General features: G+C 42.6%; 1 protein-coding gene across 1 annotated transcript in view; it reads right to left on the bottom strand.

Annotated features, from left to right (window-relative positions):
* The window catches only part of ARID4A (AT-rich interaction domain 4A), a 145,618-nt gene that overhangs the window by 27,266 nt on the left and 93,694 nt on the right, over nucleotides 1–24,658 (bottom strand). The window contains exons 15-20 of the mRNA XM_089661127.1: nucleotides 23,038–23,272; nucleotides 21,810–22,057; nucleotides 10,047–10,244; nucleotides 5,532–5,616; nucleotides 2,935–3,136; nucleotides 2,295–2,357 (exon numbers count right to left, since the gene is read on the bottom strand). Coding sequence (XP_089517253.1) covers nucleotides 2,295–2,357; nucleotides 2,935–3,136; nucleotides 5,532–5,616; nucleotides 10,047–10,244; nucleotides 21,810–22,057; nucleotides 23,038–23,272 — 1,031 coding nt within the window. The remainder of the gene's footprint in view (nucleotides 1–2,294; nucleotides 2,358–2,934; nucleotides 3,137–5,531; nucleotides 5,617–10,046; nucleotides 10,245–21,809; nucleotides 22,058–23,037; nucleotides 23,273–24,658) is intronic.

Raw genomic sequence — 24,658 nt, 5'->3', positions numbered from 1 at the left:
TCATTTCCAGAAAGGACAAAATGTGAGGCACAGAGTAATCTGTTCACACCAGGCAAAATAAGATTTTGAGGTACCATAATAGATCCTTCTGGAAGAGGCTTTTCTTGATTTTAAGGTAGGAATCACAGACTCAGATACCCCTCTATCCTTTAAGACCAGTGTTTCAACAGCCATGCTGCTAAAACTAGAGATTGATTAGCAGCATGGAGTAAAGGGCCTTCAGATGGCAAATCTGGACTGCTGAGAAGGGGTCAGGAATTGTCTGCTAGAAGTCTGAATAGGTCTGTGTACCAAGTTCTTCTGGGCCAGTTTGGTGCACCACTTTTCTCTCTATTTTGGTGTACAAGTTAGGCAGAAGTCACACAAGATGAAGGTTGTTGAATCTGGAGGCTAGGATATGCACAACCAGAATCCTCAATTTTTTACAAAACAGACTGAACACATCAGGTTGAGGTGACCATTCCCCTTGGTCCAAGTCATTGCTGTTAAGATGAGCCTCCTGTCAACTGTCCACTCCTGGGATGTGGACTGCAAAAAATTTAGACAGAAAATCTAGTTTGTTTCTATGAAAACACCAGTGGTATAGTTGATTTATACTACCGGGTAGCATTGTCTGACTGTACTTGAATTTAGTGTCCCTTCAGAAGGGAGGTCAAGTGCTGCAGAGACAACCTAATTGCTACAAGCTCCAGGATGCTAGTAGAGAGCTTGGTTTCTTCTCTTGACCATGTTCCTTGAACTATCACAAATTTGGCAAAGTGTCTCATCAGACAGGCATCCTCCTTACAAGCTTTAAGCCATAAGATTCTGCACATGTGAATGAACATTACAATCATTCTAGAAATGTGTTTTATGGCATGTTTTAGGGCATCCACAAAAATAAAAGCAGAAGAGAAGGAAATAGCTGCAACTGATCTGTAAAACAGCACAATCCTGAAACAGAGGGTCATGCTGGTTGTTCATTGTCCTAGTCCAGTTAGCTGCAGATTGTAGATACTGTAACTGCAGCAAAAGCTGGCTGCAGGGCTGGACCTGCAAATTTAAAGGGAGCCTTTAGGAGAGTCTCAGTTATTTCTATCTGCAGAATCTTTGAAAGAAGGAACATCTTCAACAGGTACAGTAAAATGGAAGGATCAATTATGGAGGGGGGTGAAAATTCTGAAACCAACAGGGTATGGTGAGACGGAGGAGGTTCAGGATGCACAATATCAAGGCTTGTGCAGACAGAATCAATGAGTGTTTCAATGTTAGTAAGCATGCTATGTGAAGCTCCCTCTTCATCATACCCGCAGTCTGGAGAGGAAAATGGAGCTTCCTCCAATACTGCCTCAACATCCTCTTCATCCCTTCATTCCCTTCTGTGTCTACAAGCTCTAGGACAAGCTCTTCAGGATCTGACTCAGGTAAAGAAACGGGAGTAGGAGGGGAGGTGTGGAATTTATCAGCCCTGGACAAATATGGCTGTATTAAGGTCGTATTCTGTCCAATGAATTGAGACGAAGATGTAGAAAATTCTGCTTCTATCAAGTTGGTCACTTGTTGCATGTCTGAAATAGAACTAGATGCAGATATCAGTGCACAGCAGGTCCGGCTCCAGTGCAAGGGATGCATTGTCACTCTGAGGTTGAGTGTTGTTCAGGACTTTGGCAAAGTGAATGTTTGCGTGCAACTTTGAATTTGATCCCATTCACCTGATCTCCTGTACAAGCAAGGGTATTCCTCTGGGTGGACTCATGGAGTAGAGGGCAGGTAACTGGGTAAGCATGTCCAGAAGGAGTGCATACTGACCCAGGTGCATATTGCCCTATAACAAATCCTTGTACAGGAGGAAACACCTGAGTAGCTTATAACTTAAAGTGTGCGACCAGTGGTTTGATGTTGTTAGTCTGAGCTCTGAGTGGTTTAAAGTTTAGCACCAAGTTTAAAAAGTATACACCATTAAAAGCTCTGTTTTTACAGTCATGGTCATAGATACAGGGTGACCCTGTGATACCTGCTAATGATGCTGGGCTGTATATAAAGTCCATTCTTAGCCCATCACTTTGGGCATATCCAATTATAGGGGCTGCAGTGCTATTCAGAGACCACTCCATAGGACAATGAAGTCTGCATTCTATGAATTACTGTAACAAGCAGGTGCAGTATGGAGTAAACACTGTGATGTCCAGCAGAGAGGATAGCAATATCCACTCTCAGTATAAATGGATCCCCTTAGTATTTCTGGAATCTTATGCAACCTCCAATAGATGCTATAGTTAAAGGCAGGAGCCCATTGGGATATTGTGTTTACTCACCATTGGAGCATCTATCCGAGTCGTACATTCCAGAACTCCTTCTCGTTCTCCTCCGAATTGTTCCTAAAGTTTAAAAACATTAGTTTTAGTCTTTACAACATTACTTTTGTGTTATGGGTCCCTAAAGGATAAAACTCAAAGGCAACCCTAGTCCAGGCTAACGCTTCCTGTGCAATTTTGGATAAGCCAACATTGCAAACTAATATGTATTAAAAGTGCAACTCCTTGCAACAGCTAAACATGGAATTGAACAGCAAACAGTATGTCTTGTGATTTATGAATTTCTGTCACACTGAAGCACAAGCCTGAAGAAAAAAAGAAATATATCCTTTGGAAGGTAAAAAAAAAAAAAAGTTACATATATGCATTTCAATAGCATTTATCCATAGCTGGTGTTTTACTATAAAGAGAACATTGGACAGTTAGCTAATTATAGAGCTTTTTTTTAAATTGTAAAATAAATATCACAATGTGAATCCCTTGTGGGGCAGTAACTGCAGTGGCTCTGTGTGTGTTTCTCTGGGTACTCCAGTTTCCTTCCACAATCCAAAACAAGCTGGTAGGTTCATTTGCTTCCTCCTAAATTCCCCCCAGTGATTATGATAGTAACAGGAACATTACATTATAAACGTTCCATTACCTTCCAATCCATTTGATAAGGAAGAGTTGTCAGGCGTGTTCTTTGTGTGTTTGCCAGATGCTTTGCCTTCACTATTTGGAGTCTTGGGAACAGCACAAGTTACATTAGACAGAAGCTGTGACTTTAAAGGAGGACGGCCTCGTCCCTTTGCTTTTTGTTTTTCTTCCTCTCTCTTTTCATCCTTGTCATTTTCATCTTTGTTCTAAAAGGTGTACAAAAACACAATTGATACAAATTAAGCAGTAAAGGACACACATTAGTATGAAAATACATGCAAAAACTACCTTGGACTGTTCTTCATCATAGCACTACTTCTGGCACAAGAGGTCACTCTGCTCTTAAACATCTAAAAAAAAAAAGCATCCTGGTGTTCTGAATACCTTAACCTCTTGCCCTCCTGAGGATTTACCCCCCTTCCTGACCAGGCCATTTTTTGCATTACGGCGCTGCGTTACTTTAACTGACAATTGCGCAGTCATGCAACGCTGCACCCAAATAAAATTGAGCTTTCTTTTGGTGGTATTTGCTGTGCGTTTTTTATTTTTTGAGCTATAAGCAAAAAAACCCCGACAATTTTGAGAAAAAACCCCCCAATGTTTTGGACTTTTTGCTATTAAACATGTCCAGTAAAAAAAAAAAAAAAAATCTAATTTTGCCATAAATTTAGGCCAAAATGTATTCTGTGACATGTCTTTGCTAAAAACAAATCCCAATACGTGTAAATTAATTGGCTTACGTGAACGTTATAGTGTTTACAAATGGCGGAATAGATAATGTGATTTTTTTTTTTACCTACTAGTAATAGCCGTTGGAGATGCTCTGTAATCACCGAGCGCTGGCGGGTAATTACCGGCCGGGACCAGTGATTGACATCTGCGGCCGCGAATGGCAGCGCGGGTAAGGCGCGTGCCCCCTACCCGGAAATGCAAAATCACGTATATATACACACATGATTTTGCGCACAGGTGCCGCCCTGTAGCAGTATATCTGCTATAGGGTGGTCCTTAAGCGGTTAATGCAAACTTGTGATTCAGCAGGCCAGGGATTAAGAACACTTCCTATAATGGGCAGTTTCATTACACACAGCTATCATAATACAAAAAGTATTATTCACTTGTTGGTCATTACCGCAATCTACAAGAAGCATTAAAAGGGAAGTATGGGATTATTTTAAAATCATACTTACCTAGGTGGATACAGCATCAATCTGATACTGCACTTGTCCCCCACCGGCTCTAAGGCTGAGAACTGAGCGATCAGACACCGCTGATCGCTCAGATCTCCCCCTCACTCAGAGCAGACTGTCAGTCAACGCTGTATGCTCTAAAGTATGGGGAAACATGATATGTTTTCCTGTGGTAGTGCCTGGAACAAGCAGCCAACCATTAGACCTGAGCACTGTCACATAACTCGATTAGTGATGTCACTGGCTCCCTTGTGTTGCCTAAACATCCAATTTCAATCCCAACTGTTATGGAACCCTTCGGGAGAGAAAGTGAACTCTTTGAGACAGCACAGGAAAGATAAATATATGGGGGTCAGGGGATGTCCTGTTACTTTGCTTAGCCGAATGCAAATAGATGAAGAGTTTAGACTGTAGGTAGCTGCGCAACATAGAGCAGGGCTGCAGGCTAAAAACATGTATTTGATGGTAAAGCAAGGGACCATTTAACCACTTCAATACTGGGCACTTTCACCCCCTTCCTCCCAGGCCAATTTTCAGCTTTCAGCACTGTCACACTATAAATAACAATTGTGCAGTCATGCAAAACTGTACCCATATGAAATTTTATATTTTTTGCATAATTCTGAAATTTAATTATTTTGGTAGTGTTTAATCACCACTGTTTTTTTTGCTAAACAAGGAAATTTAAGGGAAAAAAATGTCTTAGTTTTGGTTAGAAAATTTTGCAAATAAGTAATTTTTCTTTACGGATGTGCACTGATGAAGCTGTATTGATGGGAACTGTTGGGCACTGATGGGGCTGCAATGATGCACAATGCCCTACTTATCAGTAAAAACAGTGTACTCACTGTACACTGTCAGACTGACTGGTTATTGGCTCTCCAATAGGAAATGCCGATAACCAGCAAGTTTGTTTACATGTGACCAGCTGTGATTGGACACAGCTAATCACATGATAAAGGGCCACTGTGACTGTCCCTTTACCCTGATCTGTGATCAGCTGTGTAGAAATGACACAGCTGTAACAAAGCGCCTGATGCATGCACCAGGGGGCGCGCAGGAGGCGCACACATGGGAGGATGTAGAGCCGTGCTGTAGCCATCTTTCGGCTATAGCACGGTCAGCAAGTGATTAAAGATGCAATAAAACAGAAGTCACACTATGCTGAGTGTACTCCAGAAGGAGACAACTGCTGTGATTCTTTCATATCCTTATATGTTTAATGGTGTATTGCAAATTTCTCAGATGTGCTTAAAAAAAAAATTGAATAACAACAACAAAAAAAAAATTTCAACACTCAAATGGCAAACAGATTCACATCTTTAATAAGAGAGCACTGAAAAAAACCCTGCAGCAATCAGTATATATCCAGCCACACAACAATGAACATAAGTGAAATATTCAGAATTACTTTTATTCTTTTCTTTAGTTTTCTCTTTGATCCACCTTTCTCTGAAGGCCAGATGATTCTGTCAGCTTTAACCCATTCATCATATCTGTAAAAAAGAATCGAGTGTTGCAGCGGCTTAAAGAGTAAAACTTACAGAGTATCATTCCATGAATACTTTACAAACTGTAAACAAGTCTGAATTTTGAGGCAGATGGGCCACAAGCAGTTGAAGGTGGAATGGCTGTACAGGGACCACTGCCTGCCTGCATGCAGACTTATCTTTTCCTGCCTGGTCTTGCACCAGTTATAGAACCAGCATGCTCTGTTATGGAAAAATGCAGCCAGATCACTCAGGCCATGCCAGCTCTCCACACCTCCATTCCAATCAGTAAAAATATACGTCACACGTTGCATGAGTTGCTTTATGCTGGATTACTGCACAGTTCTAAAGAGAATACACAATTGCACAAAGCTTCAAGTAAAAAATAAACATGCCTCTTGTCCACCATATTTGTTTAACCCGAGGTTCAGATTTAAAGCTATTGGGGCATTTTGCAGGAAAATTAATTTGCATGCAGGCACCAAGAACTACTTGCACAGGCATTCAACCAGGGTTTGTCTGTGTCTGAACAGCAACAGGTTAATTTTAACACACACAATATTTTTGACAGGGGGTCAAAAATATACACTGGGCTGATATTTAGCCCATCAGAGTAACTTTGGTATTGTATATTTGTCAAATGTTTCTTGTCGTAAACTGACAAAAAGAACCTTTCATGCTCAAAAATCTCTAAGTCATTCAAACGCAATGAAAAAAAAGCTGTGAAAAATTGAATTAAAAAAATGGTGCAGCGCTTAAATTTTTTTAAAAAAAACTCCTTACTTCTTACAAACAAATGTGAAATGATAAATATGAATCACCTTAACTTAGTGATAAAATAACAACCCCTAGTTAGGCCCCTTCCACGCAGGGCGGACTCCACTAGGAGTCCAGCTGCTCAGCATGGAATCTGTCTGTTGATACCCTCTAACCGGGCAGGTTGGTTGTGTCCACTCGGCTTATGCAGAGTGGACACAGACAAGGACCGTTGTCCTCTCTGTGTGGTCAGATGTAAATGGACCGCTTGTCTGTTTACACTCGACTGTCATCTGATCTGCTAGACGGATAGGGAACAAATCCCCATCTGTCTAATTTTAGCAGATCGGATGTAGGCAGCTGTAAATGGACATAAGTCCATTTACATATGGACATAAGTCCATTTACATAAGACATAAGTCCATTTACATCCGCCGTTCTATAGAGGATAATGGAGGGCCCAAAAGGGTCCGCCTAAAAAACTGACAGACGGACCTGATCGGTCCACCCGTGTGAAAGGGGACTAATTCAAAATGTAATATATAACAACTCAACACACTGCTATATGGTGAACGTTTTATCTGAATCCAAAGCAAAATAACCTCAAACAATAATTTAGATTAACATATACAGCCATAAAGGTGTCCTTAAAGTGTCCAATCAAAGTATTCAATGTAAAAGTGCGCTATTTCATGTGGAGGTGAATTTCAAAGATATTCAGGTCCTTTGCAAATTACAGTGCATTATCACACATGCTCCCCACTGTGAAAATGCCCTCATCTTCTAAATTTAACCTAAACCAACATATCATCAGACAGGTCAAAATAAGCTTATGTAGTTTCCCAGGTTCCTATAGATGACAGTTCTCCTCTTGAGTAATTCAGAATTCTTCATGAGCAAGGTGAGGACTCCCATACAGGTTATAGCTCCCTCAATAGGGAATTCAATGATTCGCACAAACAAGGAGAGAAAAAAAAAAGAGCCACAGTGTAAAATAATACAACCAGATTTGTTAAAAAGACTAAAATCCACTTACCTGGAATACATTTTTCTGTGCACGCACCAGAAAGCAGGGCAGTAGTCACAATAACCAGTGTTTGCTAATCTGAAATATTTGCTTTCTGGTGTGTGCAGTGCAAGACGTCTTCCATGTAAGTGGATTTTAAACATTTACAATTGAAGGACCTGCAGGGGCGGACTGACCATTTGGAAACTCGGGCACTGCCCAAGGGCCCAGGGTCAGTAGGGTGCCCCATGAGATGCCCCTGGTACCTTTTTCATAGGCTTTTTTGAGTTTGGGCAAGGACACAGGGGCCCCATGATCCCCTATTGCCCAGGGGTCCCATGAGTTGTCAGTCCGCCCCCGGGGAGCTGTGACCTGTCTGGGAGACTCATGAGGAATTCTAAATTTACCCAAGGGGAGATCTGTGATCCATAGGAACCTGTGAAAATACATAAGCCTATTTGGACCTGTCTGATACAAGTTAGTTCAGGTCAAATCTAGAAGGCAAGTGCATTTTCACAGTGGGGAGCACATGTGATATGCACTGTAATATGCAAAGAACATGAAAATATTTCACATGGAGGTGGGTTGCATTTTACACTGAATACTTTGTTTGGACACTTTAAGGACACTTCTTGCTGAATATGTTAATGTACATTATTGATGGAGGTCATTTGCTTTGGATTTGGATGACACATTGTTATATGGTAAATGTTTTGAGTTGTGATATATTACACTTTGAACTACTGGGGTTTGTTATGTTACCACAGAGTTAAGGTGACTGAGATTTATCATTTGAAGTTTGATTATGTTAGAATTAAGAAGTATTATATATTTTTTATCAAATCTTTGGTATTATGTTACAAAACAAATATAACTCGTGTTTTACCAACTGAGCCAGTCCTTACAATACCATTGTAAACATGTACTCTACTATACAAACTTTCAACTTCACATTGTGAAAGCATACACATGATTGCGCATTTTAGACTGCATGCTAATAATATAGCATGTTTATTCTTGTTAAAATCCACCTATCTGCACCAATCATTGCTTTCGACAATGACTCAAAAGAAAAGTCACTGTATATACTATTCTGCAGGACAGGTAACGGGTTTGACATGGTTCTCAGGAAAGAATTCCACCATTTCTTCAGAAGTAAATGAGACTGATTTACCATGTGTGTGGTCAGCACTGAAGCATTCTCGGAGGGCTGAGCGTAGGGGCACAGAGGAGGAGAGCACCCAGAGGCAGCTACTAACATAAGTAGCATAATATAAAAGATCTTTAAGACCCTTGATGTTGCATACAAAGTTCAAGGATTCAAACAGGGTCTTCGGAGTAAGACTTTTTTTTTTCTAACAATTACATTCTCTTCAAACCACCAAATAAATGTCCCTCCTTCTAAGATACAGTATTATAGATGGAATTGTAAATGAGCTAAGTTAGAGTAGCCCAGACCTGTCATTATCTTAAAATGTTCCCTAAAGAACTGGGATCTGCTTTTTCAATTGCTGTAAACTGGATTTGGGGAGGTGGATGTGTGCTGTTGGACTATTAGACCTGTCCACGTGGGGAGCAGCCACATGTGCTACTCATTCCAAAAACGTTGAAGTTATGAGGATAAGGAGAGGTTCAGAGGCTCACAGAGGATGTTACAAGGAAGCAGAAAAACACAATAAGAAACAATTTAAAGAAAAAAAATTAACGTCATGAAGTAGTGAATATGTTGGGATTATATATGGAGGATAAGGATATGGTTTAGCATCACTACTACAGGCCATAGATAGGTCGAATTCTGAACAAACTTTCTTTCGAAAATAGGCAATTTTCTGCGTTTTGAAATCCAGTGGTGCCACCAATGATTTTGAAATTCGACCAACCAGGCCTTCAGTTTCACCTCATGTTGCTACATAAAATAATTTTTGTGGCTGGGAATCTTCTTTCCTTACCAGGTCACAGCTCATTCTCATTTCTTTATCGATTGGCTATCTCGCACGATTCTCCCATCATTAATTAGAAATTTGCTTTTCAAAATAATTTCCAACACTCCTGATCACTCAAATTCGATGGCTGCAAGAAAATCGTCTGATGCTACAGCCCCACTAATGGTGTGAAATTCAAACACTTTTGTTTACGATTTTCAAAAGAACATTCTTTTGTGAACCTGACCCATGTATGGCTTGCATAAGTCTCTTAGTGAGCCTCTAAACACTCTCTACCAACACCTGGAGCTTGCTTTCAGGAGATGACAGCACTTGGATAACCTCATCAGCTGTTTTTTCAGTCTCCATACAGCGGACTGGGGGGATAACCAAGGAGGCATACTTTTTCCTACAATCACCCTACAAACGCATCAATATTATTTCAATTTCAATAGGGTAGGGTAGCTGTTAAAATGGATGATGCTTGAAGTAATAGAATTAAGGTAGGACAGGTGTAAAACCTTGAGATTAGGACTTCTGCCAGGAATTTAACTCTACATAAGAGTTATGGCTTTGTGTTATGCTTAAAGTAATAAGTCAGATGGTCACAAGTAACCCAAACACTTCTGAATTGACATCACTGCGTTGAAGAATTTCCGAAATTGGATCCAAACAATCTGAATCTCAATTCCAGCATCATGCTCCCTTTCCTATACAGTCAGTCATATAAACACAGCCTCATGCCGACATACCTTACATTCCAGCCATAGTAGTGCACCAGGTATAACAACTCTCCACCATCTACCTCTGTGCTTTTAATATTGGCTTCATAGATTTTCTGGGTTTTCCCACGTCCGTATTTAACTTTTACTTTGGTGCCTGCCAGACGATCTTTTTCTTCCGAATCCTCATCCTCCTCACTTTCTCCTTTATTCTCCATTTCATCTCTTCTGCAAATTGAAAATATCATACAGTTAAAACTCTATGTAAACTCCAAAAACCAACTTCCCTTATTTGCCCCTTTTGGGCTGTACCACTGGAAGCATTTTGTTATACATAATTGAGAAGTGCAAAAAGTATTGATCTTGTTAAAAAATTCAGAGGTGTCCTGAGTCCTATATGTATACGTGCTGTATCAATAGAGTCTATTTCAGTATTTCTCAACCCTTTCTTTAGCCACAGCACCGTTTAGTATTTTCAGTCTTGACTCCAGTCGAAAAAACAGTCATGCTAGCTTAGAAAAGCCGTTCTGATTGAGTGTTGAGATAAGTAAGGCCTCCTTCACACAGGTGTTCCATGCATCCCTGTGCAGGCAGTCTCATTCATGTTAAATGGGACACAGCAGCTGAAAGAACACAGCCACTGCTTTTAATTTTTCATCGATGTGGGTGCGGGTTCCCAATTGCACTCTGTCTGCGTTCAGGGACCCTCCGTTTCTAATGCAAACTGTTGAACAGAGCCAAATTGGTTGTTGCACAGGCTGGCTGGAAGTGTTGCTGGGAAATTCTTTGTTTGCATTGCCCTTCCATGTGCACCTTACTGCTAAGGATGGTTATAGGTTGGGACGGTTTCCATTTTTTGGCTCATTTTGATGCCGGGACGCACTGGATGCCTTTGCTGTCATTTTGGTATAGATGGACATCACGTGCACCCCTGTACCTTTAAGGAGGGATGGGCTCCTCCAGGCCACACCTGTCCTTAACCTATCCATTGATATATGTGCGCCTACTATGGAGGCTTTGGAAAGTTTAAGTTAGGTCCACAATATACAGAGGATCCTTGACGTAGGACTGTGGCTTACACAAGTATTTGCAAATGTGTACAAACAAAACCCTCTGTTTTTACTGCACACGGTTAGACAGGGCCAAATTGGTTGTTTAGCAGGCTGGCTGGTAAGTGTTGCTGGGAAATCCTTTGTTTGCAATGTTCAGGGACCTGCACCCGTACCAGCTGTCAAATTTGGAGCAGCGGCTGTGTACGTGCAGCTGCGTCACCCAAATAGACCTGAATGGGACTGCCTGAATGGGATGCACGGGTGGTTAACACATTGGTGGCTATGGCAATTAAATAAAACCCTAACCTACTTTAGCAGTCTGTGGCAGTGATAATTAGATGTAAATTTTCTAGAACTGTATAGAAAATTAAATTATGTATTTGATCACATTATAGAGGTTTTCCTTTCCTGCAGTGTCTATACATGGGGAACATTACAGTAATCACACTGGCATGGCATGACCTGCAATATTCACCAACAGGAACCATCCCTGTTGAGTGCTGTAGTTTCCTGTGGGCAGATGCTTTGGCAAACACTCTCATTTCCTTGGACACACAGGAAAAGCCTGCAGGAATGAAAACATCTTAAAACAAGTCCCCAATGTGAATAAACACTTCAGATCAGCGGGAAGTCCTTTGACTCCTAAGATGTCAAGAACAGGGATAATTTAATTTTCCATAGTTCAGCTCACATGGACTTTATAAAAGGCATTAATAGTAAGTAAAAAATTTGTTTCCTGATGTTCACATACACTTGCTGTTCAATATTTTTATTATATACAAACAACTAGTGGTTATATGTATTTCCGGTCACCAAAGGGTTGTAGAGAAAAGGGGAAAAAAAAAAAAATCACATCTTTTAAGCAATTATATTAAACCAAGGGTGTAAAACTCAATCTCATCGTGGACTATATCAGCGTTATAGTTGTCGTCAAGATAAATTAAAATTAAAAAAAAAAACTACTTTTTTTTAGATTTTGCTATGTGCCTGAAAGCAAATACAATTGATGGTATTCCAATTTAGCTTCAAAAGTAAAAGCTGGATTTTTTTCTACATACTTACCTGTAAAATACATTTCTTGGAGTACATCACGGGACACAGAGAAGGCTATTCATGACTATGTGGGATGTCCCAAAGCAATAATAAATTTGAAGGGAGGGTGACACCATGATAGCCACCGTCAACAATCCCTCAGGACCTACTCAGCTGTCCGTAAAACACTGTGGCCAAAGGCAGAATCCTCTGTGGCTCTGACATCCTCTTGGTAGAACCTTGTGAATGTGTGAACCGAAGACCATGTAGCGGCCTTGCAAACCTAAGCCACCGACGCCTGATGGCAGATTGCCCAAGATGCCCCCACTCTCCTGGGTAGAGTATTCCTTCACCTGAAAGGGAGGGACCTTACCTTTCAAACCATAGACTTAAATGATCAATTGGCAGATCCAATGTGAAATAGTTGCCTTGGACGCTGCCTGCCCTTTCCTAGGATCCTCAGGCAGCAGGAACAGAGCATTCGACCTCCTGACCTGTGCCGTCACCTTCAAGAAGACCCTTACAGCTCGTAGCACATCCAAAGTATGCAGAGATCTTTCTCTTGCTGACTGAGGCCTAGGGAAGAATGAAGGCAAAATGATGTCCTGATTGAGATGAAAACTAGAAACCACCTTTGGTAAATAAAAAAAAAAAAAAGTTGGTTGGGGTTGCAACACCACCTTATCTTGACGCAAAATCAAAAATGGTTCTCTGCAAGAAAGAACTGCCAGCTCCAACACCCTTTTCACAGAAGTGCCACTGGTTTCTGCAAAACCTCCAAAACCAAAGTTCAGGTCCCAAGTTAACCTGCCAGGAGGAGCAATACACATTACTCCTTTTAAAAAAAAAGTGCAAACCAGAGAGTGAGACGCAATGGGCCTCTGAAAAAAAAAAACAGCTAATGCTGAAACCTGGCCCTTAATGGTACCAATAGCCAATTTCTTTTCCAACCCTGATTGAAGAAACGACAGAATCCTACCAATCACATATTTTCATGGGTGCCATTTTCGGACCTCACACCAGGAATTGTAAGCCTTCCAAGTTCTGTAATAAATTTTCTTAGAGACTAGCTTTCTAGCGCTCAACATAATGGGGATGGTGGAATCAGATACCCCCGTCCTTCAGGATCTGGGGTTTCAATAGCCATGCCATCAAATTTACCAACCGTAAAGCTGGGTGCAATATAGGTCCTTGAGCCAGCAGGCCTGGCTGGCACAGCAGAGACCACAGACTGTCCACTACCAGTCTCACTATGTCTGCATACTAGGCCCTTCTGAGCCAGGCTGGGGCAATCAGTATCACAGGAACGGATTCCACCCGAATCCTGCGTAAGAGTCGAGACAGCAGCTGATTTAGAGGAAAAGCATAAATCAGTGAAAACTGGTTACAAGAAATCACTAAGGCATCTAACCCTGCCGCACGAGGGTCCCTTACCCTGGACACAAAATGATCGACTTGGTTTTTGAACCTGGATGCCAACAGATCTACATCCGGGTAACCCCCAACACGGGCGGATTGATGTGAAAACCTCGGGATGCAAAGCCCACTCCCCTGGAACCAAAAGTCGGTAACTGAGATGGTTCACCTGCCAATTCTCCACAGCCGGAATGAATATTGCTGATAAACCTGAAACATATCTTTCTACCCAGATCAGAATGTAATTTACCTCTTCCTGAGTTCTTTGACTCCTAGTACCGCCCTGGTGGTTGATGTATGCCACTACTGTGGCATTTTTGCACTGAACTCTCACTGGCCAACCCTGAAGCCTGGACGTCCAATACCCCAGGGCAAGCCATACTGTCCGAAGTTTCAGGACATTGATGGGAAGTATCCTCTCCCATGGAAGCCATGTTCCCTGAACTGTGGCCTCCTGCAGAACAGCCCCCCAATCTGAGAGGCTGGCATCGGTGGTTACCAATTTCCATATCACCAGCCGAAAGGATCTCCCTTTCTCCAAATTCCGAGACACCAACCACTAATTCAGGCTTCAAAGTGCTTTTGGAAACAGATATATGACAATCCAGGGCTGGAATCTGTTTGTTCCAAACAGCCAGAATATTTCTTTGTAGAGGTCTAGAGTGGAACTGAGCATAGGGAATTGCCTCGGACGAAGACACCATCTTTCCCAGCAACCTCATACAGAGGCAAACTGAAGGATACCTCTTGTCCCTTAAAGTGCAGACCTGTTCTTTCAGAGTGCAGCATTTGCCTGGAGTCAGAAATACCTTTGCCTGAACAGAGTCTAGAACCATCCCCAAATATTCCAGGCTCTGTATTGGCTCCAAGGCCAACCTCTCAAAGTTGAGCACCCAGCCCAGTCGTTTCAAGATCAGAACCGTAAAAGCCACATCCTGCTTCAAACCTAGCACAGACTGACCCCTGAGCAATAGATTGTCTAGATATCCTATGATCAATATCCCCTGAGGTCTGAGTAGCCCCAATACTGAAGCCAGAACTTTTGTAAACACTCAAGGAGATGTGGCCAGACCAAAAGAAAGTGCTACAAACTGAAAATGCTGAACCCCTACTTCAAAATGCAGAAATCTTTGATGAGCGAGAAATATTGGCATGTGCAGGTAAAGCATCCTTGATGTCGATAGATGCTCCTTCCCGCAAAGAGGCCACTAACGACCGAACGGATTGCATACAAAAAGACTGGACATTTAGAAACCGGTTTAGACTCATGAAGTCCAAAATGGGCCTCACATCCCCATTTGGCTTTGGGACTGGGAACAGGTTTGAATAAAATTCTTGATCTCTTTTGTCCACTGGAACCTCTGTGATCACCCCCTAGGAGAATAGGTTGTCGAGCGCCTGTAAAAGCCTTCTTCTTTTCTCCAGATTTGTTTGTATGCTTGACCTTAAAAACCAGCATGGGGGAAAAACCCGAAACTCCAGCCTGTACGCTAGCGAAATTGTGGAAACTACCCACATGTCTTGGATTACAGCCTTCCAGGCTGTTACAAAATCCAAAAGCCTTCCCCCCACCAGAATGAGTGGGGGCGCCCCTTGGATCTGTTTTGGCTGACTTTTGCACCCAGGGCCTCCTTGGATTCTGACTATGAGTTCTACCTGTAGAGGCTGCCGCCTGTGTTTGGCGAAATGAATCTGGTAGCAAAGGGCTCAGCAACAGAGGCCCCTGCCCTTTTAATAAAAGGGCGCTTGGATTCCTTTTAAAGGGTAAAATAACTTTTTCCCCCAGAAATCTTCTCAATAGACTTGCCTAAATCCTTCCCAAACAGTCTCTCCCCAAGAAAGGGAAAACCTGCCAACAACTTCTTACACGGCAGTTCCACCGACTAATTCTTAAGCCACAAAACCCTGCGCATGTGTACTGACAAGAGGGCCATGTGAGAAATTTGCTGAACTGAATCCTTAAGAGCATCAACCGCAAAACAAAATGGAACTTCATCCAAATCCTCAGCCGAATATTCCCCCTGCCCTGAAGACCTTCCAAACAACCGCTTGACCCTGTCAGAAAGACTCTGGCAAACGCCAATAGCTGCCACTGCAGGCTGTGTGGCAGAACCTGCCTGGGAGAAAGAGGCCTTAAGGACATTCCAGCTTCTTATCTGCTGGATCCTTAAAGGCCTGGACACTATCTACAGGACATGTTAAAGACTTATTCAGAGATGAAAAAAGCCGCATCTACTACATGCTACCCCATTTCTTAAACTTTTCTTCCGAGGGATACAAAAAGGAAAATTTTTTTGGCGGAACAAAAACTCTGGGTGATTCCAATCAGCATACATAATCTGTTCCAGGAGAGGATGTACTGGAAAGACCTGTGGAGGTTTCAAAGAACCCAAAGAGGAATAAGTAATCTCAGAAGTTTCTACTGGGGGTAGCCTGAAACCAGAGCGTATCACATCAGTGAGGACTTGCACCAATAATCTCTGAGATTGATGCAGAAATTGCCTGATTCTCTTCGGGCTGTGACCCCTCCGATAGAGATTCTACTGCCTGGTCTTCCTCTGGTTCCTCATCCTCAGGTTCCACCCATTCCTGCTCCAGGATTGGTGGCTCTAGTGACGGGGACCTCTCCTGCTTCTTAGCCCCTTGCGAAACGGAGGCAATCATCTCAAACAGTCTTATCCTCTAATTCTGCTAAGGCTGAAGCAAGATCATCCTTGGTTACATACGCTGACGCAAAAGCACCAGTAGTAGTCAGAATGCCAGACAACCACAGTGGCTCAGATTGCCCAGTTGCCTCTGGCCTTTTAGGAGAGGATTTAACAGCAAAACTTCGATTAGGCTCCTCAGTACCTGATGGCGGTGCATAAGGGTCTCTTCCTGCCATGCCTCCCCCAGTCCGCTTTCTGGAAGATATTCGTTCGCTAAGAGCTTCTACCCTGCAACAGCAACACAGGGACCAATACAGCTATGCAAGTAGTGTGGTGAACAAACAATCATTGCGATCGCTGCTCCCTGGGCCGCCCCAAAGGCAGCCTTCTGACTGCCTGGCCTATTGTCCCCACCAAGGGGAGTACTCACATACCCCCACCGAATAGCCTGATCTTTGTCTCGGCAACAGCATCTAGAAGCAGCAGAAAAATACCTCATTTGCCTTCAAAACCACAACCTATTTTAGAAAAATACAGAGGCAGCTTACTAGTTCCGCTGCAGGTCTTGAGTTCCATCAGGTACCAACGTTCACTCAATCACAGTGGGCTTTGTAATAGAGACCCTCAAGGACTTGGTCCCATATTAAATAGGGCAAGTGCCTTGGACCTGTTCAGCACCCTACTAGAAAACACCCTGGTCAGTTTCTACTGCACAGGGTTCGGTTACACAGGGTCCAGCGTTGTAAGGTTGCATTGCAGGCAAAACCCCGAGGGCTCTTCTCTTTATCTAGCGAGGCTCGGCTACCATCCATCTTGGTTGAGCAGCTTTCTGAATGCATCCAATTAAAGTCCATGATTACCCACGGAACCCATCCAGACCTTAGGTATGCTCCTTGGAGCACAGGCAACACTTTCATTGACCATCCACCTGGCAAAAAAAACTGAAGTACTTAATGTGTAGAAGGGGTTATATAAGGGAGGACCTCCTCTCTGATTGGTCGGCCAGTGTCCATTCAGCTATAGGTGGCGTATAACCCATAGACATGAATAGCCTGTTCTGTGTCCCGTAATGTACGATAAAGAAAATACTCTTTAAAAAGGTGAGTGCGTCTCCTGCTGGAGATAGCTTGTACAAAGCTTGTTAAGGCGGGACACTGCCAGATCTACAACGGGGGGATAAACCCTTTTGCACAAATGGATACAAGACCAATAAGCACTTGGGGGGAGAAGAGGGGTATCAAACATCTTGTCAGGATGTTTCCAATATCAGTAAATTAAATTGTCAGAAAAAGTGGGTGCAATAGGAAAGTCTCTGTAACCTTAGGAGCCCAGACTAGAAACTGCAATGGTAGAAGCGACAGGCTAATCCTGTCATTTTAGAGTTGTGTGCATTGCATCGATAAGAGATGAAATAATCTCTTAATGCGGAGAGAGTAATAGCAGTAGACTGTAACCCCACAGGGCAAGTTTGCCGGAAAGGCACTAAAGCAACTGATAATCAGACAAAGTCACTACAGCTGATAGCTCAAAAGCAGCCATATCCACAGATAAATCAGACAGAGATGCAGAAGAAGGCATGGGAACATGTTTGGGGCTCTGCAGTAAGAGTCAGCTAATAAACCAATGATTTGGGGCCATGAAGCCCTGCATGACTGTAGTCTCAGCTGAAAGTGCAGTAATCCTTACCCAAAGGAGCAAACTAGGATGAGAAAAAGTATCTAGGAGCAGAGGGAGACATAATTCAAGGCTGCAGAAACAGACACAATCAGTAGGCATGCTGCAAGCAGTCCAGGAGCTGTTAGTAGAGTATAAGCTGGGGGATACCCAATACAGTGGGACTGCACTGCGCCACCCCACTCCCCCCACACAAATCGACACGTTGTGACCACATAGTAGTAAGGCAGTGTGAGACTCGAATACTTAGCCTTTTTGTATTGCATTGCTGAATTCCAAGCATAACTAAAGAAAAAAAGGGAGTGGCCTTGGGTGTAATACAATCTTGTCATTGTGAAAGAGGAAAGGCTCTTTTACAGGAAAAGGGCCCCCCCCCCCCCCCCCCCCGTTCAGACTTGATGGCAACCGAAAAGGCTATTTTGCAAGCGAGATCCTCTAGGGGAATACACCCGATAGGTTTAAAGGACTGTTTCTGCAGGGCAGACAGAACAAAGTTAAGATCCCAAGAAAGAACAGGGTGCTGCAATGGGGGCCTAATACTAGATACACCTTGAAGAAAGGTACTTACAAGGGAGAGGAAAGCCAAGACTTTTGAAAAAGAATGAATACATCTGAGACCTACCCTTTGAGAATGCTTAAAGTGGAATTCCAGGATAAAACTATCTAATCGTCAAACTGCACCCTCCCCCTCCTAACATATTCTACCTTGTAGAAGAAAGCTGCATATTACTGCATACACTTACCTATTCTCAGGCCACGTGATCAGCTTCCCTCTGTCAGAGAAGAGGAGACATGCTGACAATGGATGGCCCATAATAAGCCTATGGATTACATCACCACTCAGGCATTTCAGCTGTTATCAGTGCACTCTCTGCTCTTCCCTGTAGGGTGCCCCTTCATTGTGGAGAGGGTTTTGGTGAAGGCTTTGGGAATCTGTGGGCCAAGCCTTGTACTGAAAGGAAGAGCTGTACTTAGGTTTTGAAGTTGAAGCCTGGTTAAAGCAGATAAGTATTCTCCTCAGAAGCCCCTGGCTCTTCTAATCGAGAAGGTTTTTTGGGCTCTTCCATTGTGGAAATAAACATTCCCTCCTGTGACCTCATTGCTTGACCAAATTTATCAGACGGTTTCATTGGAAAGGCATACATATGAGTCACCCTTCTACATACAGCTTCAGCTGTCCAAGCTTTCACCCAGGCCACGGATAAGGGGGTACCACCAGTTCTCCTGTAGGGGGCCCAGGCCAGCAGGGGGGCCCAGGAAGCTGGGTGAATCAGATGTTGGCAGGGAGGGTGATCAGAACAGCGGAGGGGCTATTACCGGCACCGATTCCCTTTATGGCGCTTTATGCAGCAGCTGAAAGCTGACTTCTCCTCTCCCTCCTGTCGGCTTTCAGCTGCTGCAAAGAGAGCCATACAGGGGATCGGTTCCAGTAATTGCCCCATGTCACCCTGCTTGTACACCATACGTTTTCCCCTGCTGCCCAGGCCCCCCGTGTACCCCGATCCCCACAGTGCTGCCGGCTACCCTCCTTTGTCTCCCACCGGCAGCTGCAGGCACTAAGACAATAGGATCCTTCAGGATGGAGAGTGGGGGAAGGTTCCATTAAATATGTCACATTTACAGCCCCTTCTTTCCTGAATTAACACAATTAGCAATCAGTACCGACCACTCACTTTGTTTATTCATACCTGTAGTTCATAAGTATAGTAAACTGTGGGTTTTTTTGGGGGGAGGGGCCCTGTCAGGTTGGCTGTATGGGGTCTGTGGTTTCTAACAGCAGCCCTGCTTTCACCCATAGGATTCTATGCATGTGAATAAAGATCAGAGCCATCTTGCACATTTGTCTTGAAAACGGAGCAGATAGCAGTTGCTGTAATTGACCTGTAATGGCATGATCCTTAAACAAACATGTTGGTTATTCATTGCCCTAGTCCAGTTAGCTGCAGTTTGGCAATGGGAGCTGGCTGCAGGGCTGGTCCCCAACAGCAAAGAGAATCTCACATTTTCCATCTGCAGAATCTTTGAAAGAAGGAACATCTTTAATAGGTACAACAAGATGTTTGTTTAGGACTGGTTTGCAGGATTTTGCAGTTCTCTTTGTAGAAATGGGTGTGAAGAAATGAAGGAGTCAGGTTGCACAATGCCAAGACTTTTGCAAATAGAAGCAATTAGCTATTCAATGTTAGCAAGCATGTTGCATCAAACTACCTTTTCAATTTGGTATCAGTCTGGGGAAGAAAAGTCTTCTGCAGCTTCCACCAATACTGCCTCAACAGCCTCTTCACTCCCTTCTGTGACTGCATCCTTTAGGACCAGCACATCACGATCCAATTGAGGGTGAGAAACATAAGTAGGAGAAAATCTGTGGTATATATGAACCCTAGACAAAGATAATTAACGCTGTAAACTGTCCGTGGAATTGTGACATAGATGCAGAGAATTCTGCTTTAGTCAAATAAGGCGCTAGTTGTGTCCCTGAAAGAGAAAAAATCCAATGAAGAGACCAGTGGTAGAGCCTGGTTTCTGCTTTGATGAAAGGGACCCATCATGACTCCGAGGTAGAGTGGTGTTGTTGTGGGGGCCTTTGGCAGACTCAGAGCTAGTTCACACTAGATGCAGTTCAGTGCACTTTTTTCTGCATCAAAAATGCATGCACAGTGTTTTCCATGTATTCCAATGGCCCTGGTTCACAGTAGTGCAGTCAGTTCCACTAAGTTTCAAGTGCAGGAAAAAAAATAAATAAAAAATAAGTAGAACATGCTGCATTTTTTCTGCACAGAATACTGAAACATGGCAAACTGGATCAAAACTGCACCGGAACTGAGTGTGGTGTGAACTGTAAGCAAAAACATATCCGGAATGCTTTTCTGTAGTGTGAACTGCCCCTGAATGTTTGCCTGCGATTCTGAATTGACTTCCTTTTGCGTGGTCTCCACCATAGCTACAACTGAGGAATTTCCTTGTGGGGTGCTCACTGAATAGAATGGAAGTATAGAGTAAACGTGTCCAGAAGGAGTACAAGGTAACTCAGGTGCAGACTGCCCTGTAACAAATCCTTGTGACGAAAGGGCAGGAGAAGGCGCCCAAGTACCTTACCAGGGCTGCAGGCGAAGTGGCAGTAAAGTGTGCCACCAGTGGTGTGATGTAACGCCTGGTCATTCAAATGAGAATGAGCTCTGAGTGGTTTAAATTTTATTGCCAAGTTTAAAAAAGTTGCCACTGTGAACGAAATACATTCCAAACACAGCGCTCTTTTTATGGTAACAGTTAGATATATAGGGTGACTGTCTTACCTATCCACAATACTGGACTGTATGTGAAGACCAGACTTCGTCCATCACAGTGAGCATATCTTATTACAGAGTCTGCAGTGTTATACAGAGAACAATCCATAGCGATGGAAGATGGCCATGGTCCTGTAAAAGCACCCTACGACTGACATCAAAACATTGCACAAAGTGTCATTGTAAATGCCTATGCAGGCTCCAGTGTCTGAGGCAACATTACAGGCTATTCCCACAGCATTTACTGGTGTGGATCCCTGGTACAACCTCCAAGGTTTTACGAAGGTTGTGGCAATCCAGATCTATTGCCTCTATGTTGGCATTAGAAGACAGTGAGGAGTTGATTGAAGAATCCAATGACAAAATAATAAAGAAAAATAATAAACTAATTAAACGAAGGGTGATTTTCTCCATGTAGGAGAAGAGGTTCATTGCTTTCAAATGTTAGCGTAAAATGGAGGACTCACACAGTGGGTTAGGATCATAGGGGAGGCACTTAGGGTGCATGTCCTCTAAAGCGAAGGCAGTGTCCATTCACCTGAAGGTACATGCCTATAACCCACAGTGTAAGAATACTTTGCCATTGTCCTGTACTGTACATTTAGGATATGTTTTTGTCTCTGAAAACTTGCACTGACAGTCAGAACAAGGTAAAACTAAGGGCAAGGACAAAGTTAGCTCACTTACACATCAGATAGTTTGTCATCCTCCTCATCAGATTCTCTCTCCGAGTCCTCTGGTTTCTGAATTCTCCGATCCTTCCCCTTGCTAGTTAAGCTTCTCCTCAGAGGAGTAGCATCATTTTCCTTCTTTTCCTCAGGTCTGTCATCGTCCTCTTCCACATCTTTGTTTTCTTTGTTGCTCTCTTTTCTTTTCTCAGAGTCTTCCTGCTCATTTGTAGATGAGTTTGCACAGATAACGGGTCTTCGCCTCGCCTATAGAATAATGATATGGAATTATTAATGCTAGTTAGTTTAAAAAACAAACAAAAACAAAAAAACATGGCAGAAATCAAATGCAAGGAATGACCACCATAAATATTTAAAATATCAAAATCTATTTTAAAAACACACATTTTTACAAACACAAGGAGCTTTAATAGACATTCTTTTTCAATAAACTTCTAGCTTCCTGTGCAGATAACCCATAGAAAAAAACAACTTAAAAAATAAATAATCTGTTAAAGTAGAGTTCCAGCTGAAAATAAAATAAAAAAAAGTCAGCAGCTACAAAAACTGTAGCTGCTGACTTTTAAAATAGACACTTACCTGTCCCTCGGTCCAGCAGTGTCCTCACCATCTCTGGTTTCACCAGCCGTCTTCTCAGCCTGGCACTGGCATCTTTAGTGTGGGCACCCGGCTGTGACAGCTTGCGGCTTCACAGCCAGGTGCCCACTGCGAATGAGCGAGAAGCGCTGCGATTTGTGAATGGCCCCATAGTCTTCTGGGACCTGTCACATGTCCCAGGAGACTACGGGGAGGGAGGACAACTTCTGCTTCCGATCGCCTAGGCGATCGCAACGTAAGTGGAAGCGGGTACCTGTCAAATTCGGGAACCTGCTCCCTAAAGGTGCCATCCTTAATGGGGAGCGGGGGACAAAGCATTAAAGCGGAACTTCCCCTTTAGGGTGGAACTCCACTTTAAGATACAAATACACAAGCTGTCACTACCAACTTTCTTGTGAATGTCTAGACTGTGGAGCGGTTTGTTGCACTGTTGTATCACTGCTTAGTGAGTCACTGGCCCAGAGCAAGCAGTGGTATAAGGGGTGACATAACATCTGATGTGTGTACATGCTTCATTACATTTAGGAGACAAAGATATAGGGAAAAAAAAATGAGCCTAAGATCATGGAAAGAACATCGTTAATAGAAAGGCTTTCTGAGGTTTACATTACATTTAAATACAATCGTACCCTTAGAGACTTCATTTCAATCTCCTCTTTTTCATTGTCGCTGCTAGAATCTGTGTCGTCATCTTCCTTGACACTAACACTGATAGGCGGGGTTTCAGGTTCGGTCTGGTCGATGTTCTCCATTGATTCTTCTTCCTGTGTCGGACTCTCCTCTACTGGTTGGGGATCATTGTGATGAATAGTCCTAAACTTAATTTCTGCAGAGCGGCAATACTCTTCAAACCCATACAAATACCTGGAATGAGAAGGACAGCATATTACACTGATAGCATCTCCCAGTGAAGACTATTGGTCCCATATTAATAGGAATGTTAACATAACATACAGCTTTTAACTTGCAACTTAAAAAGGTATATAATCCCTAACCCTAAAATTCTCTTTTTTTCTGTACCACTGAAAAGGTTTGGTCTCTCTGATAAGTTAACAAAATACCTCTTGATCTTTCCTGAAGCCTTGAGAGCTTCTAATTTCTGTGCCAACTGCTATTAAATAACCTTGTTCTTAGCCATCTCAGAATTTTGCCCCTGCATGTTACAAAGAACAGGAGAGGTGCACGGTTCCATAGTCCCATACTGTTTCTATTGTCCTGATACAAAAGAGTAAGTGAGCATTGCCATTCTACAAATGGAAGTATCTAACTGGCAGAACAGCCAGGTGAAAATAAAAAACCTGAAAAAGAAAACAAATGCAGCAGCCACATCCAAGACCTTTTAAACAGAAATATATTACTTTTTGTTTTTAGGTTTGCATATAATTTAATGTCAAATTCATTCCTTTGGGTGAGAAGGCTTATTTACATTTTGGAGATGCTTACAGGTGAAGGGTAGTCTGTAAGATGAAGCACAAAAAAAAAAAACAACAATAAGCATTTAAAATTGGGAGGCTTTAGAACTAAACCTCACAAACACTGTTCATATTACAAGGATCCTTATCAAAAACAAACTGGAATCCTCCAACTTTACCTACTATCAGCTACAAACTAAAAGGAAACTGGCCCGCCTATATCAGAATAGGCTTGCAAACTTGAAATGAACCTGTGCCCAGATCATGCACACTAAAGTAGTTATATATTCTAAACAAGTAGTAAAAGCATATTAAACAAATCCTCTTTCTTCTCTGTTTCTTTAAGCATCGTGAAGAAAACAGCAATTTTGTACTGAACCTAAAAATCTTTTTTTCTTGGAGTCCAATTAGAGATACAGCAAATCTCACCTCTTGGTTATGATGGGGCCTATAGAAGGATTGGACACTGGCAAAAAACTGTACAATAGCACAGGATAAGCCCCCTACTACTATGAGTATGCCTCGAAAAGCAAAGCAGAACCAAGGGCATGATCATAAATACAAGGGGATGACACCTGTACCCCTTAAACTCTAAGAAAAGTATATTTCAGAGATTACAAATATATTTTGTTTCCCATATGTACTAAAGAATACAGGAAGTTTTTCACCATCAGGACATCCAACAGAAGTCCAGCAGAGGGGTGAGCAACACAAAAAACCCAATGGACTCAAGAAAAAAAAAAGCAGAAAAATCAGGACTGCCTGCAGCCCAAAGAGCCTCCTGAAGAACTATACTGCTGGCATTAGCAAAAACCACCTGGTCTTAGAGAACATGCCA

The sequence above is a fragment of the Staurois parvus genome, unplaced genomic scaffold, assembly GCF_062004578.1.
Source record: "Staurois parvus isolate SC_StPar_1 unplaced genomic scaffold, SC_StPar_1.0 ptg001316l, whole genome shotgun sequence".
In the NCBI taxonomy this organism is placed as follows: Eukaryota; Metazoa; Chordata; class Amphibia; order Anura; family Ranidae; genus Staurois; species Staurois parvus.
The sequence above is the reverse complement of the archived record's forward strand: the minus strand, read 5'-3'. Positions and strand labels throughout refer to the sequence as shown.